The sequence below is a fragment of the Eurypyga helias genome, unplaced genomic scaffold (assembly GCF_000690775.1).
Source record: "Eurypyga helias isolate BGI_N326 unplaced genomic scaffold, ASM69077v1 scaffold5210, whole genome shotgun sequence".
NCBI classification, from domain to species: Eukaryota; Metazoa; Chordata; class Aves; order Eurypygiformes; family Eurypygidae; genus Eurypyga; species Eurypyga helias.
The window spans coordinates 14,846-38,786 of record NW_010225019.1 but is presented as its reverse complement, the minus strand read 5'-3'; the positions used below and the strand labels follow the sequence as shown (position 1 = coordinate 38,786).

Genomic DNA, 23,941 nt, shown 5'->3' with positions numbered 1-23,941 from the left:
GTACTGCTCTAGGTGTTACTGGAAGGGGATGAGAAAAAATAAAGGCTGAGAAAGAAAAAATGAAAGAGAAATACAAGAACTATGTCAGAGAGAGATGAAAGGGACATTTCTGGCCATAACATATGAAGAAAATCCTCTCAGCCAAGTCCTTCTACAGAAGATAGGAAAACAGATTTTCAGTAGTTAAGGCTACAGTGACTGGGGCTGAAATCCTCACTTAAATGTGTCCTGACTGGCTGTTAGCACAGAACTTTATTTCAGCCTCCTCATCCACAAAATGGGCATTAAGAACCCTGCTCCTATCTATCAGGAACCTTCTAAAAATGAATACATTAAAAAAGACAGTCAGACACTGTAATCCCTGAAGAGATGAAAAGAACCCAAATGAGGGACTCACTGCTAAGTACTGGGGTCCAAGTGTGTTGAGACCAGCCAGGTTTCCCCATACTGAGGCAGCACTGATCTGTTGCATTTGTTGCTGGAGTTGCTGAGCAATTCGTTTCTGCTCTTTGTCCTTCTGCGTGTCTGCAAATTTTACCACAATGGGAGAAGAGCAACCCTGCAAACAGCAATTCAAACAATTACATACTTGCTATCCCCAGCAGTCACAAAAATACTGTATTAAGACTTGGCCATTGGAAGCATTCCCATCTCCCCCCACATACATACATACATACGTGTATATATACACACACACATCTACTCAAACAATACATTTCATTAAAGGTTCCAAATCTCATTTGCTTTTAATTCTATTTCATGGGTGTTCTTTTTTTGTTGCTGTTGTGTTTTCCCCACTCCCACCCCCCAGCAAATTAAGTTTCTGTCTCAAGATCTACAAATAAAAGAACAAGCACAAAGGTTCAGGACTAGTATTTGTGAAGAAACGCACACTGCACTTATCCTTCTCTCTACTCTCTAGTCCTCCAAACTCAACAGTGACTGCCTGGCAGATTACATCTTCTCCTGACACTCACTAACTTGTTTTACCTCCATGGTTTGTGCTTGGTGCATTGCTTTGATTGCTGTTTGTGCCATGGCTCTTGTTGTAAAAGTCACAAATGCACAACCTGGGGAAAGAAAAAAGAGGGAACCAGGTCATTCACTACATCCACAACTACTGGGATGAATAAAGAAATGAAAACTCCTATAGGCGGTGGGTGGCAAGGGAATCACTGAAAGAGCTGGGATGCCACCTTGAGTTGCAAAAGGCAACATCCAGTGCAGAATACCAAACTGTCAGAAAGGCTTCCTGCTTACCTCGGCTCAGGCCATCTGGGCCCCGTAATATCCTGCATTCTTCAATTTGCCCAAAGGGGGAGAACATCACTCTGATATCATTTTCATTGCACTTCTTGGATATCATTCCAATAAACAACTTCCTATCTTCTACTGCTAAGAAATCAAAGGACAAGAGTATTACCAGCAAATATGTGCTTACTGGTTCTTATTTTGTCAAGTCTTTTCCATCAGTTGCAGTTACTTCCCTTGTATTTAGGGTAGGGGCTTGTCAGAACCAGATTCCCTATAATGGAATCTCTCTAATTTAAGAGGATGCATATGAGATACCACAATGTACCTGAAGGATGCCTGCTTTATGAAGTTTTGTGTTTATATTTGCTGACTGTTTCCCCCTTGCAAGCCTGTGAACTGCAAGAAAGTCCCTGTATCTCCTACATTCAGTTCCTGGTGAATGACAGAAGACTTGCATGTAATTTTATTGGACTATTTTCATTCTCTCTCCACTCTCTTCTATCTTTAGACTACCAACATACCTAATTGTATCTAAATAAGCAAGTGAGCTGCAGAAAGTTCCTTCTAGTCTCTACGTTATGGAAATCACTTACATTTAGATCTGCCTACTTCCTCATGCTCCTGTCTCAACAGTGGAAGCAAAACAGTTGCTAAACCAGAAGCCTTTAGTTCTGTTTCAGATTCATCCATTCTGACCTGTACTGAAAGCATGAAAATAACACCTCAGATGAGAACGATAGACAGATCTTCATCTTGCCTCTAAATGTTAATGCTACTAGATACATCAGAGTTGAAAAGCACCTATCAGCGTGCAGACTATTTTAGAATAAGCGGTCCAGAAACACGTGTCAAATTTTCAGTTAGTTGTTACTAATGTCAGTTTCAGTTCACTTAAGGTAGTGGGGTGAAATTGAATGCAGACCAGAACTTTATACCTCTGGTTTGACTCACTTAAGGATGCTAATCGCCTCTGAATTACTTGCTTTTAAAGGATGAAGCAAATTATACAGAATACCATATGGAAATATAAAATGGTTTGCGAATACAACACAATTGAGCACAATATAAAATAGAAAATGACGTAGGCTGTAGCACAATTTGAAGCTTAGAGACAGAAAGACACCTCCTATTTAGTGCCATGGTAAGGGGAAATCAACTTGTTTGCCGAGTCTTCTATGGAGTTGAAGAGGAAAATTCTGAACTATTCCAGCCGATATGACCATTAAATCTTAATGTTGTACCCAGTTCATTCTCAAGCTCTTAAAGCAGAAAACTGCTTTCAAATCCTTTTTGCAGTCCATTTTAGTTCAAGAGATTCAGAATCCCTTTTAGTAATGGCAAGTTAAAATACTCCAGCTGCTGCTTTCTTACTTGTATTTTCACTCACACCTTTTACTAAAACTCCAGTAATTACATAACAGCCTCAGAACTGTCACCCTAAAAGTCCATTAAATATTTTTTTCATCTTTCCATTATTTTCCCAGGATATTCGTGTGTGTGTGTGTGTATAATGCAAGATCAATCTCAGCTTGGAGAACCTATTTTGTTCTCCTCCCAACAATACCTCAATAGAATTTCTCCTTTCTAGATACATTTACACAGAAACATATTTTGTATACACATGGAGGAATTTGCAGATGGAATTACTCCTACTATATGTTACCCATATAGCCCATCTTCTGCTTTCAATTATCTGAAGATGTAAGCTTTCTGGAACCAGGACTATCTTCTCCATGATGCCACACTAATCTTTTAATAACTATGGCAAATGATGAAAATAAAATTCAGCCAAGTCTAGAAAGGCTGCAACTACAAGATGCTAAATACTTTCTTTGCTTATCATGGAGCAATATACAGACACACACACATTTGAGCATGTATGTATGAACTCATAATGGAAATACATGGATAAATGATCACTTAGCCAATGGTAGATGCTAAATATCTTATCCATCTGAAATGGCCAATGTACAGAAACATTCAGTTTTTCCTCTCCTGAACTGTTGTGAATTCTCTGTCTTCCTTGTATACTACAAGAAGCTGTTTTAACTCTCACCCTAGCTGCAACAGGCCTTGCTTCAAACTAGTCAAACACTTGAAAAAATATTTCTGGATTCCATAGAAATATAGAAATGTTTTGGTTGGAAAGGACCTTAAAAGATCATCTAGTTCCAACCCCCCTGCCACAGGCAGGTTCACCTTCCACTAGACCAGGTTGTTCAAAGCCACGTCCAACCTGGACTTGAATGGGCAGCTACAGCTATTCTTGGCAACTTGTTCCAGTGCCTCACCACCATCACAGTAGAAAATTTATTCCGGATATGTCATCCAAATCTACCCTCTTTCAGTTTAAAATTGTCACCCCTTGGGTCCTATCACTATACTCCCTGATAAAGAATCCCTCATCAACTTTCCTATAGGCTCCTCTGAGTACTGGAAGGCTGCTATGAGTTCTTCCCTGAGCCTTCTCCTCTCTAAGCTAATCAATCTCAACTCACTCGGTCTGTCCTCCTAGGGGAGGTGCTCCCGGCCTTTGATCATCTTCATGGCCCTCTTCTGGACTCACCTAAGAAGGTCCATGTTTCTCATACTGGGGTCCACAGAGCTGGACACAGTACTCCAGGTGTGGTCTCACAAGAGCAGAGGGAGAGAATCCCCTCTGGAAGTGCTGGTCACACTTCCTTTGATACAGCCCAGGATAAGGTTGGCTTTCTGAGCTGCAAGTGCACATTGCTGGCTCATATTCCATGTTTTTAATCCACCATTACTCCCAAGTCATTCTCCATATGGCTGCTCTCAATCCACTCATCATTCAGCCTGTATCCATGTCTGGGATTGCCACACCTTGCACTTGGCCTTGTTGAACTTCATCAGGTTTGGATGGGGCCACCTCTCTAGCCTGTCCAGGCCCTTCTGGATGGCATCCCTTCCCTGCAGAGTATCAACCACACCACTCAGCTTGGGGTCACCTCCAAACTTGCTGAGGGTGCACTCAATCCCACTGCTCATGTCCTCAACAAAGATTTAAACCACCTTAGTACAAAGAAGAACTCACTGGATGTTTCCCTAACTGACAACATGGTTCTACCACAAGCAGCAGCAGTGGGAGATACCAAGTAATGGGATTTTAGGAGACATCACTTATACTACCTACTACACTGAAAACACACTTTTTAAAAAAAAAAAACCAAACCAAACCAAAACAAACCCAAACCACCCAGGTCTCCAATTCAAGACGACTCGTCAGAGGCTGTTCAACAAAAGGAAAATCCTCAAGCTTCCCTATAAGCAAAAACGATGTCACCAAACTCAGACTTCAATACAGCTTACCATTACTCTTTTCACTGTCAGCTGGTTTCATCTGGATAGGATGGTGCATCTGAAATGTAAAAAGATTATTTAATCCTAGATGCATTCACTTTATAATATATTAAATACATCCTGTAAGAATTGTGGAATAAAGAAATGGTAGCCTAAACTGCCTCTACAGTAGTGCATATATATCAATGAATAAATTTCTAGTAGAAAGAAAAGCTTTCCTCATGATATGCCATCATTCCTCCTCAGAGAGTAATATAGGAGCCATGCCCACCCACTTCACTACCATATTACTCTCCCAAATACTCCAAAATTCCCTTAAGATGTTATCATACAAATCTCAACATTGATCTTTTGAACAGTTCTTTTAAAGCATGATTTGAGGGCACGGTAACGTGTATTTGTACATCAGTGGTGCCAGATCTCAGAAAAACAAGATAAAGTTGCGAGGAAAGCATGGCTCTTCTCTTACCCCTGGGAGGATCTTCATGTTGTGAAGAGCATTCTGTGCTTCTAGTGCAGCTTTACGGGTATAAAATGTAACAAAACAGCACCCTGCAATTGAAGGAAAATGCTAGTCAAGAAAGAACACCATGAAACTTGACATGCTGTACAGCAATTCCAAGTCCCACTTCTATCTTTCCAATGGAAAACAAACGGCAAGTAAAAGAGGTTAGACACTGAAATAGGTAGGTACTACTTATTGTGACGTTTTTAAAAAGGTTTCTAAGTGTAATAAAATAGGGTATATTCAGAACTGTCCCAACATCACCAATACACCATTACAACAAACATTTAGATACATCTGCCAAATAATTATTGGCTACTTCCATTATCAAACTCAACAATTATTTGCTATTACAAAAAAACTTAATCTAGTTTCACAGGAAATAAGATATTGCATACAACTGAACTGCAAACCCAGGTACAGCATTTAATTAGGATTCGATGTACACCAATGACTAACACCTCAATTTTATATTTTATCTGAAACTGACACTTTCAGCACCGTTTTGGTCATACCATAGCATCACAATGATTCTCTGGAGCAACGTGATACTGATTTGATGTTCTGCTTTTGAATTATAATCCAAGCTCTTCAAGCATCCCCATCACTTTCAAAAAAATTACGATTCTCCTCAGCTCAACTAATGACTGGGTCACAGTCCAAGTAGGATTAGACACATACACTTGAAGACTATAAAGCCTGGGCTTGTATGCATACCTGGTCACGCAGAGCTCCATCACACATGGATGTTTGAATAGGCAAACAGCTAAGACTGTAACTACGTGAAAGCAGCATGAGAAGTCAGAAGTTCTCACCTTTGCTTTGAGGAGGGTTTTGGCTCCTGTCCCTCAAGACATTGATTTCATAGACAGCACCATACTGTTCAAAAAGTTCTCGTAGATCCTTCTCACACCAGCTCCGTGGGACCTGACCCACAAACATCTTGATAGCATCTATATCAGGTTGGTCAGGGTGATCCAGTGTGCCATTCATTTTCTTTGAGCTATGGAAAACAAGAAGGAAATTCTGTCTTATACATTTCCACAGATTCTAGATGCTATTACAGCAAGATTAAAAAAGTGTATTTCTATACCTATGTTAATGTATATGATTAAAATATACACAGAAAGAGACACTCTTGCACATTTTGAGTCCTGCATACCAGAGAATATTCAGAAACATTCACTTGCAATCTGCACTTGGCAACCAAACACTCTCAACACAGCTGTTTAAAACTTCTCTTAACATTTGTTTGCATAATGCAGTTAACATCTGGGATTGAGGACATAAATCTGCAGAGATAAACGGAAAATATCACTAGTTCAACTATGTAAAATTCTACAGGAAAAGAAACCAGTACAGGAAGAAACCTGTACTCAGTCTACCCACAGACTACTGAAGTTATCAGTAACCAGTGACAATGAGAGGATATTTTTATCATTGTTACACGTGACTATCTGGAACCATTGCCCACGGTGAAGATTTGTCTTAAAACAGAGAAACAGGTACAACTGAACAGATGAGAAGTTTCATCAAAGGTCTGCAAGGCTACGGAGCTTTCAACAATATCTGGCAGGAAAACACAGACTTAGGCTGTACTTGAATAGGTTGAGATTGGACAATCTAGTTAGCCACAGACTGAATCAAGTTGAGTAATGGTAGGGTGTTAACACAGGAAAAAAAAAAAGCCACTTCTGGGCTACACCACCACAGAGGTTTTGAGTATGGGCATCTCCCATAGGCTTCAAGACATTACATCTATCCATATGAACAGTTTACAGCCTCTTAATAAAGCTGTGTTATACTCCACCCAGCTAGTTGACAGTCCTACACTACTTTTCTATTGACTCCTGACTGTTTGTCAAGTGCAATGTGAGGTCTTGTTACTGGTAGTCACAGCCTAGTATACCACAGAACCCATCTCTGTGAAAGACTGACTGTAATGACATCCTATTGTAGCTATAGTGATTAGTAGGTTAAAATTGCTGACCAACCCCTGCATAATCTAGAAAGGGCATGGGGAGTGGAATAGTAACTATACAATGATTCCCCCCGCCCCCAAACTCTTTGTTGAAGAATAGAGGTGGTCGTCCTCTTCCAGAGTAGTCAGCTCTCTTCATCTCTGCTTTTTTCCTTTAAAGATAGTTTTTGGATGGCTTATTAACTGCATATTACAGTAAACAGAGTTCCTCTCACTGTCCATTTGCAATCATGATCCTCTCTGAATAGAGTTAAAAAAGAAAAATCCACAACAGGTAATGTTAAGTTAATGTTTCCCTCAATACACTGCTGTTCAGAGCCTAAGGGAAAAGTGATGCTAGGAAAGCTCATAATTTTATAACTGTATGAACAGACCTCAGAAACAACAAGGCTTCTTACTAGAAGGGATGGAAATCATCATAAACCATAGAATCCTTTCACTTCCCTCTATCTTTCCAGTCGGAAAGGGTCAACATCTCACCCAATATCCAGGGAAAACACTACCTTTTCGCAAAGAAGTAAACTACCTCTTTTCATTCAATACCTTTTCACTCCAATTGAGAACTGGAAACCATTAACCCTCTTCCAATAGTGATTTTCAGTACTGCCTTCTATGCCATAGGTAGCTTCAACAGCATAGCATGGCTCCTGTTAACCGAGCAACTCAACACCACCCCAACACTACTCAAGCGATCTTTCATTCCTAATTGAAAGGTTTATTCTGGAGTCATTAATAGGGAAGAACAGAAACAGTTCACCCAACAAGTGATGTAAATAACTGATTTTATCAGCACCTGTAGCATATTATAAACAGTACTGCCAAATAACTTGTACACCTCCTTAGCCCTCATCCCCCAAACTATCAGATCTTTTTTCTCCCCTATCCAGAATCTAACATCAATTGCCAATGCCCATGAGGATTTCTTCAAAAAACAAACTGCAGGCTCTCCTATCTTCCCCTCCCCCACTCCCTCTCCTGCCAAGGGAGTTCAGACAACAGAGGCTTCAGAGACAGCAATTCCAACAATAAACTTGGATATGAAGACAGAATACTTACACAGGGCTAGCATTCAAGGAGCAATGGTCCACCATCATCTCTGGGAGGAAATCCAACTTGAACGCAGCCATCACCTCAGTCTGTGACAAACTACTAACACTAAATCACTATATTGCCTAACCCCCAAACAACACCACTTCCAAAGTCCTGCAGGTCTTAACACTCAGCCACACAAAAAACACTCAAACCACAGAAGCTCAGGGAGACCAGCAATAGACACCACAGAAACAGGCTGGACTGGGAAAGGGACATGGAATCCCAGATTAAAAAGGGGATGTGACCATGTGAAGGGAGGCTCAGCTTAATACACAATGAAAATGCTGATGTACTGGGCTTGTTTTGTGCAATTTTCCCTGGCGAAGCAGTACTGAGTGTACTGTCAGATAAACAGTGTGTCAGATCCATGAAGATAGCAATGGGTAACAGAGCAGAAAGAATACAACTCCAGTCTTTCCATCCCCAACTAACTCCTTGCCTCGCAAAATAGCAGTCCGAGGCCTTGAGGTTCAGACAGACACTTCCCATATCACCAACAGTAAGGCGTGAAGTCAAGAGGTTCCTTCACCATAAAGACTTTCAATGGCTTATCTCATTCTTCACCTTATGTACTATTTTTGACACGCTCTTAACTTCTAAGGAGAAAAATGACAACTAAAGTGTTTCTCTGAACCTGCCAAAAAAAAAAAAAAAAGCTAAGATGATTTGATTGCTCAAAAATTCCTTAATGACCACAGAACATCAAAACCTACTCCTTTTATAGGAGCAAAACATATACTGTTCTGGAAGCAACACTTTATCCACCTTGCATTTACAAATCTAAAAGATATAAAGAGGGTATAGATGATAAAGAAAGAAAAACAGTGATTTGTTGAAAGCTGTTCATGATCTTTGAAAACATTGATCAGAAAACCTCAGCTGGTCAACATTAAAACAGGAATAACATGTTGATCAAATAACCACGAAGTATATTTATACACACAATACAGACCTCTTGTTAAATCTCCAATACCCAAACTAACGAGGAGATAATCTGCATAATACTGGATGCATTAGGAGACAGAGAAATATTTGATCGCAGAGAGTGAGTGCTGCAGAGGCAGCTGGGCATGTCTGAGCACTCCAGGAGGGATGATTAATTCAAGTCCAACATGAATCCAGATAAGCCTTACATATATGGTCGATATAACCACAAAATAAACTCTTAGAGCATCAAGGAATGCATGCTGGGGCAGCTGTGATCACTTCCTTCTTGCCTGTCAATGACTGCAACATGTACTTGCAGTTAATTCAGGCTGGCCAGTATACATAGCTTTCCTTATGCTTGCACGGTGACAGTATGTCAATTATTTTTTCATAAATAACTATTTCCAACCTCTAGAAAAAAAAAAAAAGCAACACCAAAAAACCCAAACCAACCATTTTCCATCCTCTGCCTACAGTGAGGTTAATTAAAAGTTTATTACAAGGCCTAACTCATTAATAAGAGATAGGCATGTTACTGCAAGGCAAGAGAAGACGTGAACTTTGCACGTATCAGATATTCAACAGCAACTACTTCGTGCGTGCTCTTACTATGTGGTAAATGCAAGAAAGCTTATTCTTTAATGAAAACAGGTATAAGCTACCTGCTAAGCACCACTGTAAGAGCATGCAAATAGGCACTAGGGAACACAGGTCAATTTATTAGCTTTCAGTAAGTTGTTCATATCTACCTTCAGACACATCTTGTAGGCTTCCCACTTGAAAAATGCTATCTTGTGTATAACACATCATATTCAAATGTTCAACTGAGGCTGGAGCCCACTTTATGGAGTTCTCTAAAACAAGCCAACAGAGAGAAACACTTCAGATTTATGTGGTTAGAACACCAGAAGATACGGTGGGGTTCCTGCCACTGTTCGCATAAATCTACAGACCAGTCTGTAAATTCTGGTCTTACCTATGAAGACCAGAATTCATTCCTTCTGGTCTTCCAGTCATCATTAGCTTTTTTAAGCAACCAGTAAAATACTACAGCAGCCATGCTCAGTGGGGGTGCGATGAAAGATGACGCTAGCAACAGATACTCTAGAAAATGGGTTTTAAAAAGGCTACCAAGACTGACTAGTTTTCTGAAGAAAAACCCGAAGTCATCCATCAGATTTGATTCTAGACCCACCCTTTCCCTCATCTCTCCATTCCCCAAAATGGAAGTCATGTCTGCTTGTTCCATTATGACAAAATTGCAACAAGTTACATGGTCACGCTGTTATACTCCATGTCAAAATCAGTCTACTTGATAATTAAAATATTAGTTCTGTGTAACTATCCTGCTACATATTAATTTTTAATTCTTGTTATGCTTATTGTAACTTCCTCTATGATGTGCTCACTTCATTTAACAGACAGTGCCAAAAATATTTCACATGCTGTTATGCATAATGTGCGGGAAAGGAAGAATCAATACTAGAATGGTGTGTAAATGGCTGAAGGTATGTTAGCCAAGCCTCAGTGCCTCAGGGTATCATACTTCGGCAGTAGTGATGGCAATTTCAGTGACAAAACACTAGTGTAAAAACAGGTTTACTGTAACATTATTTAGTTGAAGGCATCAAGCTAGTGAAATTAAAAGACTTATGGACTTGTGAAAATATCAGAAAGAGTGGAAAAAGACAGTATTTTGCTACTGTACAGAAATAAGAATAATTTTATGAGGAAGCAGTGTGTCTTTGGAATTATAAAAACCACAAAACTCATCCTAACCATTGCTCACAAAGAAAGAAAGAAAAATAAGAGAGCTAAACACCATTATTTTTTTTTTTTTCCTGCTGGCTTCCAGATCCATTCTTTGACTGTTTCTATTCAAAGGATAATAGAAACAATGTTTGACATTCCAAGCTCTATGGACTGTAGCTACACATTTAAATGTGGTGCTAATCTGACAATATGAGCATTACAAACTTCTAGATCCTATGGATTGAATCTCACTTTTTTACACTTCTGAAGCCCTAGATTATGCAGCAGAATACACTGCTATATATGGTCCTCAGGTTGCAGAGTACAAATGCTAGAGGTTTTGGTTTTATTTTTAAGTTTACATAATTACCTGACATCCTGAAGCATAAAACCTAAAAGAAACCTCAAAACTCACAAAACCAAACAGTGTCACATTTTCTTTCCTAAGAAAGTCGTGCTCATTTCAATGAGCAATTAACTCTGAAAGTTAAAGATAATACCATCTTTTATTTTATAGAGTCTGAACCTCTGACAACATACACAAATCTGAAGCTGAGGGACTACTGGATGGTGAAAGCCAACTATGGGAAAGGATGCAGGCTATGGGGAAATCAGACGCTATGAAGCTTTGAAGGAGACAGGTCCTAGAATAAACTTCCCCTTGTATTACCCGTGCATATCCAGATCATTAGTGTTGCTGAATTGCAGTTTTGTTTTTAAACAGATAACCCCTAGGTTACATGCATCAAAATACAGAAACCACTTGTCAATATTTTGTTGTTTCATTGTTGATCATGTAAGCAAGAGGTCAGAATGTTTTCTGCCTATGCTGAAATACAAACTGTCTCCGCATGCCTCGCTGGGTACAAAAAGCCCCTTACCTAGTTGCCAAACTGCAGCTTCTTCCTCTTGCCAACCTCTGTGACAGTTATGCACTGTGAGTACACAAATCTGACTGTGTTCAGCATTCAGAATGATGAATTTACCATCAAAATACACAAAGTTTTGGGCTGCCTACAATTCAGATTGAATGGACTGAAAAATATTTTTATTCATATGTATTTTTTGCAGAAGTTCCCAAGTGGAAAAAAGGGATAGGAGAAGATACAAATTGCTTTGATCTTAGAAATACAAAGTTTCACAGTGCTCTCTTATGCATTTATGTGAGAGCATTTAATTCCTCCATACTTTCCAGACCTAGATGGATTTTCACAAATTAATCAAGTAAATCTTATTACAAGCTATTTTTAGAATAAGATTTTTTTTTTCTACCCCTTCCTCAAAATATGTCTGGGAAAAAAATATCTGAGGTAAAACAATGCATTCTTGACCTACTTCTCTGGCTTGTGAATGAAGTCTCTTTATCTGTAGCTTCTACTCCAATTAATTCTGTGAAAGCTCAAAAGGAATGAATCCTAAACTTCAGTCTGACTCAAGAATCCCTAGGACTCCAGCTTTCTGTCAGCAGATGAAGCAGCAAGTCACCTATCGCTCTAGCTTACAGGATGGCTTACATTTTCTATGCCCAAGCACCCTTGGAAAGGGAAAAATAAAACAGCTAAACTCATCCTTATATTTGAGAGTAAAAACAATGATTCAAAATAAATTATACAAAATGTAGTTTCCTGTGTTCATGAGTAAAGGAGGACACAGGCAAAGGCAAATCTGAAACTGCTAAGAGGGAACACATCTTACTAAATTCACAGATAAAGTAAATATTTAGTGGCAGCGACTTTTGTAATCCTGCCAAAGCTTGACAGGGTTTAAGCAAAACTGGTTGTTTGCAGGGGTACATTTTTCCACTTCTATTTAGTACACACACACTGAAATCCCAACTGTTTTTAAACAGATAACCCGTGAGCTATTATATGCATCAAAATACTGCACATCAGAACTACCATCTTCTAGCTGATGTTAGGAAGAAACAACTAAATAACCTCATCTTCAAACACAGACTAATCAATAATTATTAAGATTTTTTTAGATCACCTGTTTATCTAACACATATAGTACTAGGCATCATCAGAAGGGAACAACAAATAGACTGTGTCTAGTGTGGCAGTTCTCCAATTCATTAGTCACAGCTTTTTACCTTTCTAAATCAACATATCCAGAGCAAAATCTTCATAGATATGGAAAACATTGTTTGGATTAAAACCACAAAAATTAACTCTTTCTCTGTGGCAACTGGGATCACAATTATGAGGCGGCCAAACAGTATGTAAAGTCCTATACCTCTCTAAGTCTGTTGTACGAAGGGGTTCTGAAACTGAGCCGGTCAGAAACGACCTATCGCTTGAAGATCTGTTTCAGAGAGGCATCAAGGGATTGCAAGCTGCAGTAGAAGAGAAGGCTCTGTTCCCAGCTCTGTACCAACCTGATGCAAAAATCCAAGCAACTTCCCTTGACTCCTCAATTTCCAGATGTCACACAGGCAAACCAGGATGCAGTGATGCTTTCCGGACACAGAACTGAGAATACTGTTGCTATACAATAAACCTATACACTAGAGAGGTAACCCTTAACACTAGTATGCTGATACATACCAAAAGCAGAACTAAAAAAGCTGTTCCTATGGATGTGTCTTACCTACTTACAATAAATCCAATGAGTCTCAAGATCCTTCAGTGACTGCTGCCAGTTCAGCTGTGCAGACCACAGCCAACAGTCAGACTACTTCAGAGCTACTTGCACAAGGATGGGCAAAGGGCAAGAGTTGAATGTTCTGTTTTGACCTCCCCACACTTAATGCTAAATGATTAGGAACTTGATGCCCTGAGACATTTACTGCTCTGACAAATTTATTTGAGTATGAACAGTGGATTCAAAAGTTTTCAGGAAAGAATGGCAGTATAAGGCTTGTGCAGTTTCCTTTAAAAACAGGCCTTTAAAAATCCAACTGAGCCTTCTGTAGCAGACATCTGTTATTTCTATTAATCACAATACTTCTAGATTAGAGCACAGTCTGCTCCTGTTTGTTCCCCATGCTGCATGCATTAGTGCAGACACTTCGAAGAGCACCTGCAAAGTAGTCTAGAACACCAGGTCTTTAGACAGACCAGTGACTTTAAGCCATCATTTTCCTGCAAGTACAAACAGCAAAGTCCAGGAATCAACTAATGCTCCAACAGTAACATCTTTGACCTTAATTTGACAGCAAAAACAAGTAAGGAAGACTGAATCTACTATTATTATCCACATAAAAACGTGATGCCAAGCAGCTCTGCTCTGACTGACACATATTTATGTGTCTGGCCAGTCTAGGTGTCCCTCTTGCTTTTATTTCAAACAACAATCAGCGAAGTGAATGCACATATCAATGGTAATGGGGGGTGTATGGCTATTAACTTTAACTTTTCAAATGACAGCTAAGAAAGCAAAATCTTAATGCACGATATACAAAAGCATTCATCCTCTGAGGAAGAAAAGAGATGCAAAGGGGATTCGATTTTTGGAACTCCTGGTTGGTAGAATACTGCAGATGCAATAAACTTACACGAACACAAGAACTTCATTGACAATCTGTGTAGGAAAGATGGCTGTGACTCAGAACAAAGACCAGGAACTCCTCTTGAGTAAGCATTTTACAAGGGCCTGTAGTGACAGGACAAGGGGTAACGGTTTAGATAAGGTATCAGGAAGAAATTCTTCACAGAGAGGGTGGTGAAGCACTGGAACAGGTTGCCCAGAGAAGCTGTGGATGCCCCATCCCTGGAAGTGTTCAAGGCCAGGCTGGATGAGGCTTCGAGCAACCTGGTCTAGTGGAAGGTGTCCCTGCCCATGGCAGGGGGGTTGGAACTAGATGATCTGTAAGGTCCCTTCCAACCCAAACCATTCTATGATTCTATGAAGTGACTGGACAATTACTTGGAAGAGACATCAGAGGCTACCAGACAAACCACAACAGGTTAGGTTCTCCTGAGCTGAAAACAGAGAGGCTGAGACCACTGAGTCAGTTTTGCAGTGAAAACAAACACTATAGATTATTAGCCCTCATGAATGGCAAAGATAGGTCTGGAACTTGCCAAAGAGCAGGAGTATGCCTATGCATTTGTGTTGGGGCAAAACAAAAAACTATGGAAAAAAAAGAATTGTCCTGTTGAAACTACTCAAGAACTGAACTACATGCATACTAGGTAAATGTCAATTAAAAATGCTCAGCTGTTACCAGCACTATGTTCAATTGTTTTAATAAGTAAAAAACCCAGCACTGCCCCACCCCCATCAACTACACAACAAAAAACCCCCAAAACTCCCAAAATACAACTTAGGACTCCAGGAAATGTTACAATACAGACAGTATATACACTTTCCCCTCTTTCCAAAACCGCTTGCAATTGCTTTCAATATGCCATCATGTAACTGATCAACAAATTCAATCTGTGGTATACTCAGTATCTGGCTCACTCATGAGGATAACTTAACACTAAATGGCAGATGGTGGCTCTGCAACATGAGAGCTTATCTACCAGGGAACAGGTTACAACATCTGTTCAAATTTGAGCAGCCAAAAAATCTGCAACTAGGTCCTGCTCTGCCAATCATTGCTAGTAACAGGGCATCTAACGAGAACTCAGAAGATGCTGAATTATCAGTCTTAAGACCCTCTTGGAGCAGATGAACATTCATAGACTTTAAGACAGTGGCCTCCATACTTCCTCATTTCTCTCTCATCTCTCTTTGACACATTGCCTCTGCATCTGCTTGCCTAAGAGGCGACACAGGAGTGTGGTGTGAATATACCGATCGGGCTGTGGGTATTGGAATTCTGCAATGCGAGCAACCCGCAGGTCTGCAGACAATGATCTGCTTCTCTGGGGCAGAACAGCTGCATGACGCTACCCTGAGTTTCACTTAGTGCACAGGTGTCAGCTATCACAGCAGCATGAGGCTGCTAACGCAGTGCTTGACCCACTGCAGCTGTGTCTGCCACTGCAGCGATGACACTACAGAGGCTTGCACAGGCAGAACGGAATAGACTGGCCATGAAACTGCCTCCTGATGATGACGTCAAACACCCATCTCCACCACAGACTTTCTCATTGCCCCCTGGCTTGAGATATTGAGATAACATATGTGAGATCAAACTAAAATATTTTTGCATTATTTTGAGGTATATCACAATGCTGATTTCCAGAATCAGTATCTATTTAATCCTTTTTTTCCACAAACATAGAAACACCAAAGAACTTCAAATGTCACTCTTTGCAATAGTGCCACTTACAGAGTGACAATTTCAGTTAGTATTTACCTGGACTTTTCCAAAGGCAGCCAGTACCTGCCCACCCTGTTTTCAGGGAGAGTACTCGTGCAGCGTTAGAATAATAGTCTACTACTTTAGCACAGTGAAATAAATAAAAAAAAATATGCTCATGTAAGTAAAATCTTCAAATTAAAATATTTTCCTAGAAACTCCATCTGTTCATTAGTGTTTAATGACCTCCTTCTTATACATGTTCCTCAGTGATACATTAAACACTTCATGAACTTCATAGAAAAAAACCAAGAGAGGTACCTGGATCGTGGTCTTTCCCTTATAGTGTAAAACATTTTCTTTTGCTAGCTTTAGACTTCAATTTTGTAATTAAAGTTCCCAATTGTAACCTTCAGAATGGTGATCTGTGCATTACATTTCTGTCCCAGCTAAATGGTTTCATTATCTTGCGTATTTCCTCATTTTTTTCAGACTAAGGGAATGGAGAGGGAGACACAAATCAGCATTATCAGCTATTCCTTGGTACTAACACTGAATTTAAAAAAAAAAAAAATCACAACACAATAAAACTTCCTATGATGCAAAGAAGACAACAAAGGCCTGGCTGAGAAGACACTGTATGAAAGATACTAGAAACAAAGCAAATAAGCAGATGAACAAATAGCCAAGAGACCAAATCATGAATTTGGAGCAATTAATGCACAGCAAACTATTAGAGCATCTGTACTTGTAGAACAGATAGCAACAAGCCTTAACGTAGGTTCCCTAGAATACTTAATTTTGGCAAATCACAGACAAGGAGTAACCATCACATCTTTATCCCTCCTTGTAAGACATTTTACAATTAATAATGATATGAGGAAGAAGCACTGATATATGAATCCCAGGGAAATTGCTTTTAAAGCAGAAGCATATAGGTTTCTTCCACTCATTCTAGGAAGGCATATAAATGTCAAAAACAACAACAACACCACCTGGAAAAGTTTTAGTCGTTTTATCCTTATTGGTAGGTTACGGCTTTTTGGTTGTTGGGTTTTTGTTTGTTTTGTAAATAGATGTAAAAGCTGTATTTCAAGTACTGCTTAAACTCTACAGGAAGGCATGCAAAAGAAAATTTCAGTTAAAAATTAGTATAAACATCTGCCAACATTCCAGAAGACAGTCTGGGAAGCATTTTGACTTTCTGTCACTGCAGTACTAGAATACAACAACGCTTCTGTTTTGCAACAGAGACTATGGAAACTTAAGTACCTAAGAGAGTTCTGAAAGATCCATAGATGCTTTGGCACTGTAGACAGAAAAAAAAAAAACTTCTTGAGAAAGTAGGAAAAGTGGCTTAGTCACAACAATAGTAAGAGGAAATAACGGCAGCAGTATGACAGAGACCAAGAGACAAGGCAGGAAATAAGAGTGCAAGAAGTGAGGACACGCATTTCTATCCTGTGGAAGGACAGGAACTACTAAAAGGAGACAGGGTGGAATATGTAAGACAGCAGCAAGGTTGAGTTTCTCCCGCCCTCTTCTTTTTGCTTGTTGACTGAATTCAGACCATGAGGCACACAGAGAGTATGGATGATAAATCTTTACTAGAAGGGACTAAGAATACTAATGCTTGAAAGCTACCATGCCCTAAAAGCAGAGGTCTAGATCCACTTACACCACCTTTTTCCTCCTTTTTTCTCCCCAAATGTTGCCTCTGAGCTTACAAAAACAATCTTTCTTTTAAGGTTGGACGGAAGTTTACCTATGGGTCTATCAGCTTTTTGTGAAAGAAAACCATGCAAGCAATTCTACGGAACACAATACTTTAGATCTCCTTCAACTTTTTTACTTTCTAAATACAAACACAAGACCCAGAAATCTGATTTCAAACAGGCCTGTATTTTGCTGTCTTCTCCTGTATTATAGGAATCTGCAGCTCAGTACTTAGTCAAAAAGATGTGCTGGAAACAAACATTTTGCTTTGCTGCAATATTTGCTAGAGAGATTTTTCAAGAATCAACTACACAGGTTAGTTTTCTGCCACTAAAACAGAGCCAAAAGTTATTCATATGCTAAGGAGCTGGAAATCTCTGAACAGTCTGCTTGTCTTCACGCCAAGCATGCCACAAAGCACTACAACGGGCAAAGCAAGTACACTTACACAGAGGTTTGCTGTGTGGTTGCATATTGGACCCAGGGGAGACTATAGAACCTGCTATGCAATTCCAGAACAATACCACTTATGAAGATTGTTGTATTACCCTACGCAAGAACGACAGTGATCAAAAATGCCTTTAACTTGTAATATTTGGCAGAAGAGTAACTGTTTAATCTGCTTTGGCAAAGTGTGGCATATACATTTCCTAATAGAAGAAGCAGTCCTGAGCCTCAGAGTAAACTCTGTCCAAAACCTTGGGTGGTTAAAGACAGCAGCTACCAAAAAAGTGAGGAACAAAACCCAGTGCTATTTCAAAAGCCAACTGATTCCTTATCTCAAAGCAAAGCTGACTCCCCCATAGTTTTACTTTCTGTACCAGACCAGAAATGGAATGCCATCAGTTTTATTTTGATATATCTCTGTGTAGCTAATCATTGTAAGAGGCATTTCATAGTTGGATACATACAGTTTTATACACCATTATCAGGTGTTCAAGAAAAGACTCAATCATCTCTCATTTGGACACATTTCTACATTCACATTAAGGCAGATTAACTGAACTTCATATTGCTCTTGAGAAACAATGGATTTTCCACCAAATGGAAGTGTTCCATTTTGAACTTTTCACCAACAATAAACTTGACTATTTTGCTATTTAAATGATCTAATTATTTTGTTATTTAAGCAATTCAAATCTACTGACTGTGGACTTGTGTTTTGTAATTGGCAGAATCCTATCAGGTTGAATAACTAAGTCTAATCAGAGTCTGTGTCAAAAGATACAAACTCTTCAAACAAAAACACAAATATAATGACCAGTATTCTCTCTTTCCTATCTTCTGTATGGTCCTAATGGAGCAGCAAAGGAGCAGGAAGGGCACAGTGAGCACCAGTCATTTAGGAACCAAGTTGAGTGTTTTCCAACACCCAAAATGCACAGACACCAATGTCCTCAAACCAGTACTTCTAAACACAGAGGTCAATGTCCAATTCTTTGAAGATCACTTTAAAATGAAGGTGTTCCTGGGTATCTTAATCCACCTTTAGCTTTTTCTATCCTGAGAGACAGGATATCCTGCACTTTTAAAGACAAATTTGATTTTCTTTCTAATATAGACATGACTAAATCCATTCCCATCTATTTATGAAAACAGTAGCAAATGTCTGATCACAAGTGTTTCCTCAAGACAAAATCAAAACTCAACTCTCCCTGGTGGTCTACAGACTAAAGCACACCTTAAATATTTCTGCCATAGCAGAGGTGATTCATCAGAAAAGCAACAATCACCACACTTTGAGCATGAAAATGTTACAGCAGTTACAGGTCAACTGTCCTCAGAGTGAGCTAAAACTCTTAAGCAGCACAGTTACAGACAGTCTGATCTATTCTTTGGGTACCTGTCTGACTACACAGTAAATCATTCCAACTTGTTAAAGCAAACAAATAACAACGTAATCACAAAAGAACTTTTTATTAGGTTATCAAGCTGACTACCATGCAGCCAAACTACCATGAGAACCAAGTATAACAGAAGGACACAGGACTGCTCACTTGGAAACTGAGTAACTGAGGAAGGAGGAATAGTCTCAGCTATCACATGAAAGTACACTGTTACTGGGCTTCAGGCATTAAGAAAACTGCACCAGAAGACCCTTGTTTTTTGTTCTAAGCATTCTCACATTACACTAGGTTCCTGTTCTGCTGCACATACCAAATGTGTCTCAGCCCAGTTATTCTACTAATACTCACCTTTATGGTTTCACATACTACATAGTACTTCAGTTTTGTTCTGGTCATGAAAATACTATGAAGACATGAATTTTTACTTTATAGTTAGTTATGTTTCTAAAATTATTAAATTACAGATGAAGCTAAAGAAGCCTATTGACTTGGTACTCGCAGTCCTAACAGTTAACACTCCCAACCCCCTTTAGCAGTACAAAGGCAGGAAACCATGAAGAGTTTAAGGTCCAGGAAACACTGCTCACTGCAGTGGAAAATGACTCCTTTCATCACTGAAAGTAAAAACAACACTCTAAACCATTGAGAGGAAGCTCCAACATGCAAATGAGAGCAGCCCTGAGAAGGACTTGGAGGTACCGGTGGATGAAAAGCCAGAAGCGGGCGTGGTTGCCGGGCAGCCAAGAAAGCCAACCGTATCCTGGGCTGTATCCAGAGAAGTGTGGCCAGCAGATCGAGGGAGAGGATTCTCCCCCTCAACTATGCTCTCGTGAGACCCCACCTGGAGTACTGCATCCAGCTGTGGAACCCACAACATCGGAAGGATATAGACCGGCTGGAGCGAGTCCAGAGGAGGGCCAGGAGGGCCAGGCTGAGAGAATTGGAGTTGTTCATCCTGGAGAAGAGAAAGCTCCGCGGAGACCTTACTGCAGCCTTCCAGTACCTGAAGGGGCCTACAAGGAAGCTGGGGGGGACTTTTTACAAGGGCATGCAGTGACAGGACAAGGGGTAATGGGTTTAAATTAAAAGAGGGTAGATTTAGATTGGATATCAGGAAGAAGTTCTTCACGGAGAGGGGGGTGAGGCACTGGAACAGGTTGCCCAGAAAAGCTGTGGATGCCCCATCCCTGGCAGTGTTCAAGGCCAGGCTGGACGAGGCTTTGAGCAACCTGGTCTAGTGGAAGGTGTCCCGGCCCATGGCAGGGGGGTTGGAACTAGATGGTCTTTAAGGGTCCTTCCGACCCAAAACATTCTGGGATTCTATGATACAACCTATAGTTGGTTCATACCTGCAGCTACACACGTCCCTCTAGCCGTTCCAGTCTTCACTCTAAAAGATAAGGAAAAAACAAACATTGAGTACTCTAGAGTTAAAATCCAATAATTATAATAATTTCAGCATTAACTCCATCTAGTAAAATGTTGAGGACAAAAGTAAAGCGTATTTCTAATAACAGAAGTCATCATGAGGTGGTAACACCCCTCATTAGATCAAAAATGAAGTTGTACATTTCAAAAATACAGAGAATAAATGAAAGGGTACAATACACAGGACTGTAAGCACAACATAGCTGAAAACAGAAGTTGAGTAGCTTCATAATAATGTTCAGTGGACTTGCCCTACCTGTCTGACTTTTTGGCTCTCATGTAGAAGCAGAGTTACTAACAGCAGTACCCACAATCCTAAAATCCTATATTGCATTATTTTGACAGCAGCAGTACTAACTTAAGAGATGATCTCTAATGTAAAGGCACATAGATAGAAATGCATGAAAAAGCGCTGAATTAGGGAACACAAAAAAACTAACAACCTGTTGCGAGGGATGAAATAACGGACTTCACGCCATGATCAATATGATCGATGTGAGCCAATTTATTACAGAATTACATGCCTTTTTATACACTTGTTAAATGCTTAGCACATATGTCATTGATTATGATTGGTTCCTAGCTAATATTATTTGTTAAAACATGTAGCATCTTTATTAAAGGCAAGCTTTGTTCATGTAGCCTCTTTGCTATAAGCAAGCTTTGTTCATGTAGCCTCTTGCAGTTTCTGCTTGGTCAGCTGCAGCAGTTTTGTGAGCTTGTGAGTGTTCACAGTTCTTCATTCCCAAGACCTTCAGAGCTTCTTGCTGTAACATTGTTTCTTCTCTTTTAGGCACTGTTCATTCTCTTCTAGGCCCTGTAGTGTCCTGTTTGCTCTAGGCCGAAGCCAGGGTTGCTCAGGCTCAGAGATTCTACATGACCACAATCCTGCAGAAAATCCTCAACAACCACCCAAGGAAAAAATGTTATTTCTACATCTTAAGCGTATCATCAACTAGGAACCACAGTCTTTCTGTACTAGCACTTCATAAGTAAGGGACACTACACTGTGATTCGGAGTTCTCTTTTTGCACATTCAGCAACTTACCCACAACACAAGCTAGCATATGTTTCAATACAAGCTTTGGATTTTTGTTTTGTTGTTTTTTTGTTGTGGTTTTGTTTGTTTGTTTTTAAATTTCTTCTCTGCTTTCTCTTAGGTTATTTTGCAGAACTACAATGATGGTTGCCTAGCAGTATTCTAAAGAAAATCCAAATCTGTTTACATATCTATAGGTACCAAACCAAAAACTGCAACCATCTGCAAAGAGAAGAGTTATACAAGGCTATTTGAGTCCCACATTTTCTCTGCTTTGCAGGCCCCTTCATAACCATTGTTCCATATTCTTTCAGAAGTGTGGATAAGTGATCCATACCCTCTTCTAACTTGTCTTGTAATTTACCTGGATATTTATCACATGTACTCATGCCCTCTTTTCCAGAGGGAAATCTCTTCTTCATCCCTATTTTGTTGTAATTTTAAACTGTTCTGATTTCTTCAAAATTTGTTTAACTGATTTAACAAAATACAATACCCTCTAAAGGAGCACAGAATCCTAATCACAATAACAAAAATATTTTTCTTATAATACTAGTTAAGAAAGATAAAAATCAATTCATGAATCCTGAGAACCATAACTCAGTTCTCTGAAATGCGTGTTTTTAAAATTATGAATTCATCTTCTCTGGAACATTACTGAAAACTGACTATTGGTCAGGGAACCCTTTACATACTTACTTTTGTTCTGTTTCACACTAACATTCTGGATTATGAAACTTCCAGGAAATATGCTACCTGAGGATACCTCCTTCCACCTCACCCACATTCTTTTGCTTTTCTGCAGTTTAATTAAAGAATATTTGTTTATGGCCAAAAAATGGTCTCAGATTCCTGCTAACAGACCTGTCTTCAATACATGTAACACAAAATTCTTGTTTTCTTACCTTTAAACGCAACCTTTCCCAGATATTTAAGCTCTATGAAAGCTGTCATAAACAGTAAGGTACATTTTGTGATAATCACCTTTCAGAAAAAAATTAAATACATAGCTTATTGAACTTGTAATGCTTAAGAACATATTGGTAAACAACTTTCAAATGTTAAATAAAATCTTCCCCCACACACGCAACTACGTAACGCTCTTGAGAATTAATTTTGAAACTTCAAAGGAACCAGAAGTACAGCTAACATAGCCAGAGGAACCCATAACTCTTGGATAACTTTGGGAAAAAATACACACCTCACTGAATCAAAGGCAAAATCCAAGACAATAAAAACTTTAAAAAGCGAACTGCAAATCTGACAGCCGCCTGAAGAAAGCCTGGGAGAATGTTTTTAACTCAAACATTTCTCAAAACAAAATGGTTTTAATATGGTTCATTTAATTGCATGCAGAACATAAATACAGCAAATGTATTTAGCCAAGTTTATACATCAGACAAACTTAGCCTAAAGGCCAAATAATCTGACAACCATATTTCTTCTCAGAATAAATCAGGACTTGGACACCTGAGATCAAGGTATACACAGCTGGCATGCTGCTAGCCATGTGTGTAGCATAGCAATTTCTGTAATTAACTGACAAGGCAGTAAGCTCTTGCGGAAAGTGCAGGTTCACCCCAGCACAGCATCAGATGCTGATAGCGAACGGTTTTCATAGCTGTATGAGTGTAAGTTTGAGACAGCAAAACAATAACAGGTGTAAACTGGGACATCTCATCACGACTTTGGCAAAGAACATTTTTCCTGAAGTTGCCCCCTGACTGAAGTGTTGCATCTGAGTACTGGTATCACTTCTAACTCCTTCTCTACTGTGCTGGTTTCAGTCAAGAAAGAGTTAACTGGGGGAAACTGTGACACCACCAGACAACTCCATGTACAAAAATGAAGGTTTAACACTTAGCCTTGCCAGATCTAAGAGTGA

At 39.5% G+C, this 23,941-nt stretch overlaps 1 protein-coding gene across 4 annotated transcripts in view; it reads right to left on the bottom strand.

The window, feature by feature from the left end:
• Positions 1–20,981, bottom strand: part of CELF1 (CUGBP, Elav-like family member 1) — a 41,335-nt gene extending 20,354 nt beyond the window's left edge. The window contains exons 1-7 of one of the 4 annotated variants that reach the window (XM_010147759.1): positions 20,939–20,981; positions 5,896–6,083; positions 5,045–5,127; positions 4,585–4,633; positions 1,261–1,395; positions 991–1,070; positions 398–559 (exon numbers count right to left, since the gene is read on the bottom strand). In XM_010147759.1, coding sequence (XP_010146061.1) covers positions 398–559; positions 991–1,070; positions 1,261–1,395; positions 4,585–4,633; positions 5,045–5,127; positions 5,896–6,073 — 687 coding nt within the window. In that variant the 5' untranslated portion in view covers positions 6,074–6,083; positions 20,939–20,981. Of the gene's footprint in view, positions 1–397; positions 560–990; positions 1,071–1,260; positions 1,396–4,584; positions 4,634–5,044; positions 5,128–5,895; positions 6,084–8,117; positions 8,213–20,938 lie in introns of those variants that run through there. The other 3 variants (XM_010147766.1, XM_010147774.1, XM_010147751.1) reach the window with 3 other exon arrangements.
• Between the last annotated feature and the right edge of the window lie 2,960 nt (positions 20,982–23,941).